The following is a 9,098-nucleotide window of genomic DNA, read 5'->3' as shown; positions in this document are numbered from 1 at the left end:
GCTAAGAGATGTTTTCCTTTGCTTTCTTCTTTCAAAATTCCCTTCACATTTTATGTTTGTGGGCGTACACACACTCTCTCTTTGCAGTGCTTACAATTACTTTTTAACACTTACTCATAGTTACTTGCGACCCCGCCCCTCTCTCTCTCTCTCTCTCTCGGAAAAATACCATTGAGAAACATACACAATCTCAATGGACTCTTCATAAATAGACAAATATCAAGCAATTTGGACATAGACTTTTAAAACTTTATACAATTTCAAAAATTTGTTTTGCAAGCTAAATTCTTTCAAAGGTTAAAGTTTAATAGAAAATCGTCAAAACAAACCCTGCGATAAGCTGAGACACCACTTTCCCAAACACTACTCGGAGTTGTATATCATATCTCGTAAGACGCAAGCAAAAACTCGAGTTTGACGAAAATGTAAGGCTGGAGAATCGAGATAACCTACTTTTTTTTGTCCTGGCAGTGCATATAAAGCAAACAGAGCAGGCACACCTCACAGTCAGTCAGTCAGTCAGTCGGGAGAGCTGGTAAACCAAATCACACACGCACGCACACACACACGCACGTGTGCAAAGAGAGAGAGAGATGTGCACACAAGAAGGGATGGCGGTGCTCGTGCTGGTGCTCGTGGCGACGGCTGCCATGATCTCTAGTGCGTCTGCGTCTTCTCTTCCTTCGACGACTCACTCGTCAATGTCGTCGTCTGATTCTGATGCGCATAACCATGGCGATGAGGTGAGGGCGAGAGGACACGGGAGGCGGAGAGAGAGGGAGGAGATGATCAACCTGGTGTTCTACATGCACGATCTGCCGGCGGGGCGCAAGCCGACGGCGGTGATGGTGGCGGCCGGTCGGGGGAACGCGTCGCGGATGGGGCTGGGCACAACCCTGGTTTTCGATGACCCGCTCACGGACGGGCCTGGTCGGGGTTCGAATCCCGTGGGCGCCGGCCAGGGCTTCTACTCCCTGGCCTCCGCCACCTCGGCCGTGGACCTCCTCCTGGTGTTCACGGCGGTGTTCCGGCAGCCCCACCCCTTCGCCGGCAGCACCCTCTCCTTCCACGGCTCCGACCGCACCGGCCTGCCCAAGCGCGAGGTCGCCGTCGTCGGCGGCACGGGGCGCTTCCGCTTCGCCCGCGGCTTCGCCGTCATCGAAACCGCCTCCTTCGATCCCCCCAACGCCATCCTCAAGTTCAATGTCACCCTCCGACTCGACTAGCCTCTCTCCTCCTTTCTCAGCCTTTCATGGCACCCTCGCACTCCCCCTAGCCCTTCTCCTCCTTTCTTCCCATTAGATTCTTACTTTGAAAAATTAGCCCTCATCAACCTCCGCAACCTACCCTTGGGAAAATTTTCAAATTATAACATGGTATGGTGGCAAGGTGATTCTTCTTTGAGAAGTTTAAACCCCCCCAACTTTAGTTAAGTGGCCTACTTTTAGGAACGAGTGCTAATAATAACAAAAGGGCAATATTTTTGCATAGACTCTTATACCCTTGTTAAGTGGCTTACTTTTTCCTAAGAGTGCTAATAATAACAAAAGGCCAATATTTTTGCATAGACTCTTACACCCTTGCTAGCCCTTGTTAACATGCCCACAAAGGCACATGGTTAATCTCCTATGGAGAAACCACCTTTGGAGTTGTCTTCGAACTATTCTTTTACACAATCGATCTTTGAAAAATAAGCTTCTAAGATTATTATATCAAAGTAATTGCCAAACAACTCCATGACAAGTATACTATCTTCATTTACTTAATCTCTAAGTAACTATATAGTTCTAATAATCAAATCATCATGCCATCACATTTATACTTGCTTTGACATTTTGAAGTTTTTGCTCGAAAAACCGCATCTCCTTTATGTGGGGGGGGTGACTATGTGAATGCATGCATGGATGTGTGTGTGTGTGTGTGTGTGTGTGTGTGAACACAAAAACAGACACACACATGTAGAGATAGAGTGAGGTGTGTGTGATATATTGAGGATATATGCAATAATATTTTATTCAAAGTCTTAAAAAAGAAAACACAAGGTGAACTGGCCATGCAATGATCCTTACAAGTAGCTTAATTAGTTGAGGCTTTTGCATTGGCATATCTTCTTAAACAACTTGTATTTCCTTTGTGCTAAGGAGCTTGTTCATGGACTAGTTTCTGCAAAATAGGTTAAGTTTCCTAGGAGGAGTTTATCTCCAATTTTTTTGGACTCTCCTCTTTCATGTCTTCAATTTAATGCACATGGCATTTCTATTCCAATATTTAGCCACCTTCAAAACATGTAGTCCCTCATACGGCCCAAAATCCTTCCTTCTAATGCAATGAAAAAGGAAAAAGTACTTTCCCCTTCTCAAATATCATAAGCATTTGAGAGAGAGAGAGAGAGAGAGAGAGAGAGAGAGAGAGAGAGGTAATAATCTTGGACCTATAGCAAACATGTGGTTACTTCCCTCACCTCCATTATGCAATACTTCCATGAATACATGAGATTGGAATCTATTAGGTCTAAGGTTCCACAATCAATAGTCTTAAGGCCCGTTGCTCTTTCCCTTACCTCCATTATTTAATAAAATTCTAAGGTTGGAGTCTATTAGGTGCAAGGTACCTTGAGCATTCAAAAGGTTAGAGGTACCTTGTGATAATGGATTTGAATGCAAGGTTATGTCTTTCAAGCTCCTACTCAAGATGTCAAGACATAGCCTAGTCTGAAGGTGACTAAAGTTGGTGTGCCAAAGGTTTTTGGAGTTTGAACTTGAAGAGGAACTCAAGGTGTGGAACATAATTTAGGTATTCATTACGAATATGTTTATCAAGAGACAATAGGGTTTGTAGGGAAAAACATAGAGTTTATCTACAATAGGCATTGTGACAAAGAAACTCAAAAACACTAAAGAAGAAAGATGAATGATAAACACTTAATCATGCTAAATGAATCATGATTATACAATGGAGTTTCGCTTGGAGATGAATACACTATCCTAAATGACCATCTGGTAGTACCTACGGATGAAAGATACTCCATGGAAGCTCTGGGAAATGCAATTTTCCAAGCTGTGGGATGTCAAAGAAGACATTGGAAGATGATGGATAGTAGTAAAGGAAGAAAAACACTATCCTTGGGGGTTGTTGGGGAAGAAGATGACATTGAAATATCTTTGGATGATGGCTACTAGAAGTTTACTTGGTAGTCCGTTTAGAGAGAAGAAAATGAAAGGGAGCAACGGATCGAAGGTTGGACTCTAGAGCTATGGTGGGAGAGCAAGAGCAAGAAAGGGAGAGACTAGAAATGCGAACTTCAACAGTCACAATGTGTGACCGGGCCTTCCTTTATTCAAACTGTCACTAAAATAATAAAGAATAAAGTGACGGTGACGGGCGCTCACCACCTGCAGTGTGCAATGGCGGTGACTGTCAGTGTAGTAATACACGGGTGGCTAGGCAAAGGCGCCTTTACCCCCAACAACCTCGCACTTAAAGGCGAATCTGCCCCAGTGAGGAGTGAAAAGAAAAAGAAAAAAGATAGTACAACATGTTCACATGTGCAACAGGATGAGGAAAGACGTCATCTCATCCCACGCCCATCAACATCCTGAGGAAGGCAAAGCACTTTGTAGAGAGGCTTTTCTGAGCAGATCTACAGGATTCTGGTCAGTCGAGATCTTGACAAGATCAGCAGACTTGTCCTCAATGACCCCATGTATGAAGTGATACCTCACCTCAATGTGTTTCATCTTTGCATGGAAGACCGGATTCTTGGCTAACTGAATAGCACTCATAGAATCCGAATGTAGTGTAGGGATAGCATCAATACCAAGGTCAGCAACAACTAAACGACCCAACCAAATGGCCTCCTTGCAAGCCTCAGTGTGGCTGCAACATACTCGGCCTCTGTAGTAGAAAGGGCCATGCATTTCTGCACCCTGGACATCCAAGAAACAACACCTCCAGCATAGGTGAATACATAGCCGGAAGTGGACTTCCTACTATCTGCATGTCCTGCATAATCAGAGTCAGTATACCCCAGGACTCCTGTATCCTCGCTGCCATAGCATATGCACATATCTCCAGTGCCCTTCAGGTACCTCATGATACCCTTCACGGCATTCCAATGCTTCTTGCCAGGTGTAGCCATATAGCATGCTACAACACCAACTGCAAAGGCAATATCTGGACGAGTGGCTATCGTGGCATACATAAGACTGCCCACTGCGGATGCATAGGGAATCTTGGCCATCTCGGCCCTCTGCTCATCTGTCTGCGGACAATCAACCTGTGATACCTTCACATAGAAGGCAATGGACAGCCAATAGACTTTACGTCCTGCATGCGGAAGCGCTTAAGGACCTTATGAATGTACTCTCTCTGTGACAAGTAGAGGAGTCCCTGATGCCTGTCGCGTCTAATGCGCATACCAAGTATGTGAGCGGCCTATCCCAGATCTTTCATCTCAAAGCTCTTCTTGAGTTGAGCCTTAAGAGCATCTATCTCATCATGAGCTTTCCCTGCTACTATCAGCATATCATCCACATAGAGGACCAAAATCAATAAAGAACCATCACGGGCTTTCTTCGTGTAAAGACACGAATCCATAGCACTCTTGCTGTAGCCCTGTGACTGCATAAAGGCATCAAACTTATGATACCACTCCCTAGGTGCCTGTTTCAAGCCAAAAAGACTTTTCTTCAATTGGCACACTAGGTGCTCCCTGCCAGGTTCTGCAAAGCCCTTAGGCTGCTCCATATAAATCTCATCATGCAAGTCCCCATGTAAGAAAGCTATTTTGACATCCATCTGGTATAAATCCAAGTCAAGCTGAGCAACCAAAGCCAAGACTAAGTGCAGGGTGGTCATCTTAACCACAAAAGAAAAGACCTCGTCAAAGTCCACACCATGCTCCTACTTAAAACCCTTTGCTACCAATCTAGCCTTGTATGCCGGCTTGGGGTGTCCAGGGGTACTTTTTAGCTTGTACACCCACTTGCATGGCAAAGCCCTCTTGCCCGTAGGCAAGGAAAGCAAATCCCAAGTGTCATTCTTATGCAGGGAGTCTATCTCAGACTGCATAGCCCTCTCCCAGGAGTGACTGTCACCCCTGCGCATAGCCTCATCATAAGTGAAAGGCTCTCCTGCATCTGTAACCAAGACATAATGCATCGAGGGCCAAAATCTATTTGGTGGATGTCTGTCTCTAGTAGACCATCTTACGGTAGGCTCTGCTGCCTGCCCAGCTGCCTGTCCAATGCCCTGACCATGAGCATCTACTGCAGCTGTAGGCTTTCCAACTGGCTGTGCGGGAGCTCTCGGCTCCTCCTGAAATATGACCTTGCGGATCTCAACAACTCTCTCAGGCTGCCTATGCATATTGTCTTCAGGGAAGACTACATCATGACTGTGGATGACTTTCTGCACCTACGGATCCTAGAGACGGTAACCCATCTCGCCCGCATTCCCATAACCAAGGAAAATGCATTTGACACTCTTGGGATCCAGCTTACTTTTCTTGTCCCTGGACACATGGCAAAATGCCTCACATCCAAAGACACGAAGATGCGCATAAGAGGGAGGTTTTCCAGTCCATACCTCCTCTGCAACCTAGAAATCCAAACCACTAGAGGGTGATATGTTTATGACATGCACAACTGTACTAACTACCTCAGCCCAAAAGCTCTGTGGTAGGCCTGCATGGCTAAGCATACTGCGTACACGCTCCTGGATGGCTCTATTCATCCGCTCAGCCAAACCATTCTAGGGGGGTGTAGGGGGCGGTCAACTGACGCTTAATACCCCTCTCATCACATAACTGCTCAAAATCACGTGAGACATATTCACCCCCATTATCTGTCCTTAGGCATTTTAGCCTATACCCAGACTGGTTCTCAACAAATGCAAGCCATCTCTGAAACACAGCCAAGACATCAGATTTCAGCTTAATGGGATAAGCCCAAACTTTTTGTGAAAAATCATCTATGAACGTAACAAAATACTTTGCACCACCCATAGACTGACAAGGCATGGGCCCACAAACATCCGAATGTACCAATGCCAAGGGCTCACTCATGCGTGGCCTACCAGACTTCTTATGCGTAGACCTAGTCTGCATGCCATAAAGACAATGCTCACATGAATCAAAACATGCATAATCAAGGGGCGGTAAGTACTACAAACTAGAAAGCATTTTCATTCCCTTCAAAGGCATATGGCCCAAACGGGCATGCCAAAGCGATACATGTGGGATAGAACCCATAGACAAAACATGATCTAGAGAAGAAGCCGACACAATCAAGGGATAGAGGCTGCTAGCCTTGGCACCTCTCGCAATCACAAGTCTGCCACCACAAGTGATCTTCCATGCAGAGTCTCCAAAACATACATGATATCCTGTATCATCAAGCTGTCCTACTGACATGAGACTGCATGTCAAAGCAAGGACATGACATACATCCTATATAACAAAACTGCTACTAGAAGGAAACTGCAACCTAACATTACCAATGCCCACAATATCAAGAGAGCTATCATCACCCAAGCGTACAGAACCCGAAACAATACGGTATGAATGAAACCACTCTCGGCAAGGTGTCACATGAAAGGACGCACCTGAGTCCAAGAGCCAACACTGTGCATATATAGAGTGTATCTCTCTCATCTGCGAAGCACTGGAAGAAGCTGCTAGAATATAATCATCATCATCAACATCCTCAGGCTCCATAACATTGATCTCTTTAATTTTAACACTGGACTTTATAGGGACTATGCTGCGATCAGAAGACTTATCCTGCACTTTGTCTTTCCCCTTATCTTTGCACCTTTCATTGCGCAATTCATGGCATTGTGGCCTAATATGGCCCTTTCTCCCACACAATGGTAACAAGTAACATTTGCATTCCTGCGACGGGATTTGCTACATGACTTCCCACGAGACTTGGACCGAGATTTTTGAGAATCCCGTCCATGGCCACTACCACTGCCATGCTTTCCATATCCATCATTCCTGCCTCTAACTATCATAGCATGCGACACACGAGATGCATCCAAATTCTTACGGTCAACCTCTTCTTGCAAAAGAGAACTCTCAACATCAGATAATTTCAAGGTAGCAGTAGAGGCACATAATACAGTGCGGAATACATCCCATGACTCGTTAAGAGTACCAAGCAAGAAAAGAGGAGTGACATCCTTTGCAAAAGTGATGTCTTGCAAAGTCAAGTTCTTGAGTATAGCATGGAACTGGCTCAAGTGAGCAGACATAGTCACATTCTCCTTCATGTGCAGATCCATAAGCTGCTTCAGCCAATACATCTGACTAGCTGGACTTTTCTTGTCATAGAGATTTTTTATCTTTTCCCACAACTGCCATGCACTCTGTTCTTCCTCAAATACATTGTAGTGAACCTCATCTGTGAGAGACAATACATTGGTAGACTTGCATACTCATCAAGCTCAAGCCATTCCTCATCTAACATAGTTGCAGGCAGATGCCCGCTTAATCTCAAAGGTTTGATATGCGATTTCTACACCAACACCTGTCAAATCTAGCTCTTCCAATAAGAGTAATTCATACCATCAAGCTTAGTGATGTTGAAAATAGCATGATCAGTGGACGAACTCACCATAATGTAGGCTGGAAGACTGTAGACAATTCAAAACTGCTTGTTGTTTACTGCAGAAAATGACCAAAAAATCACCAAAATTGAGGGAAAATGGCGAGAAAAGTGGAACCAAAGCTCCTGCCCACCAAGTACTAGTAAAAGTACATCATTTCAGAGTGTTTCAGCATGAAAAATCCATGTCAGCCCATACATATATGCTTGCTGTAATAAATTTTAGATTTCAGTAAAAGAGAGCTAACAGTGCCAAAATCGGATCCCAAGGCAATGAGATATTGCCAAGATCAATGACAGCATCATGCGGGCATAGCATAAGCATATGACGGTTGATAAGCATGAATCCAACACCCAAGTATGTCATACAAACATCTGCCAGTAAGTAGGCACACCCCCCAGGCAACGAGGCAAAGTGTTCCTGCCACTACCAAAACTTGACACAAGTAGGTGTCAGCTCACAAAGATACGGATCCAAAACTGAGACTTAGCTCATAAGCATATAGTGAACCAAGACATATGATGTATCATCCCAAAAGGTAAGAAGTCCCAAAGTCTCAAGTGTCTGTAACTACTCAATGGCATGTAACGGCTCAATGCATAAAAGTACCGCTTGGTCAATATCTGATAAGCATTCAAGAATGCTCCCACTGGCACAAAAGTCGTATGTATGAGCTCAAGAGCTCAAGCCAAGGCAAGACACAGTGCCAATGACATAAGTCCAAGACAATACATCAATAGTACATCCCGAATATGTAGGCGATAGAGCATCCGTAAGCATGTAAGACATCAAGTACATTCCAAGATACAACTCTGGCAAGCCAATAAATAGCTTAAGTAAGCTCCGAGAATCCAAGGTCAAGCCAAGACCGAGCTCCAGTAGCAATAGGCTCCAAACAATGTAACTAGCATCATGTAGTAATGCAATAGGCTAAGCATATCAAGACCGGTCAGACATAAGCAACATATATGCCATAAGAACATCCAAGACGGAGCATCCAAATGCTTTGAAAAGTGAGCTCAAGCTCAACCAATGATCCTGAATCAAAATCAAGCTCTATGTCGAGCCCCAAGTGTCAATACATCACCATATATGCCCGAAAAGCATAGGCATAAGTATACATGAGTAAAATGACTTCAGCCCAACTGTGTACAGCAATGATTTATTGTTTAAAATTGAGAATTTTAGTACCAAAATCAGCTCCAAATGGTTACTAAACAATAGGCATACATTCCCCTAATATCCGGGCATCAAACGGGACCAACTGGGCATCAAATGACAATGCCAAACAAGCTGTAGCATCAAATGTTAGTGTAACACTATCATAAGCTACCTATAGACTATTATGGCAATCCCAAAACAATGTTAAATCAATCCAAATGCTATGCCAACACATCAACCATCAAAACCAAGCATCAAAGCATGTTCATATGCCCGAAATGGAGCCTTTCCAAGTGCCAATGGAGAGGGAGAGCTATTGTTGTGACTGT

At 44.4% G+C, this 9,098-nt stretch overlaps 1 protein-coding gene across 1 annotated transcript; it reads left to right on the top strand.

The window, feature by feature from the left end:
- Positions 1–448: 448 nt before the first annotated feature.
- LOC148014378 (dirigent protein 2-like) lies at positions 449–1,669 on the top strand. The gene has a single exon (XM_087666605.1). It carries the CDS (start codon positions 594–596, stop codon positions 1,224–1,226), a length of 633 nt encoding a protein of 210 aa, XP_087522731.1. The 5' UTR covers positions 449–593; the 3' UTR covers positions 1,227–1,669.
- The last annotated feature ends 7,429 nt before the right edge of the window (positions 1,670–9,098 follow it).

The sequence above is a fragment of the Lygodium microphyllum genome, chromosome 25 (assembly GCF_053477565.2).
Source record: "Lygodium microphyllum isolate KBCC chromosome 25, Lygodium_microphyllum_v1.1.10, whole genome shotgun sequence".
Lineage (NCBI taxonomy): Eukaryota > Viridiplantae > Streptophyta > Polypodiopsida > Schizaeales > Lygodiaceae > Lygodium > Lygodium microphyllum.
This window is presented reverse-complemented; position numbering and strand designations above follow the sequence as displayed.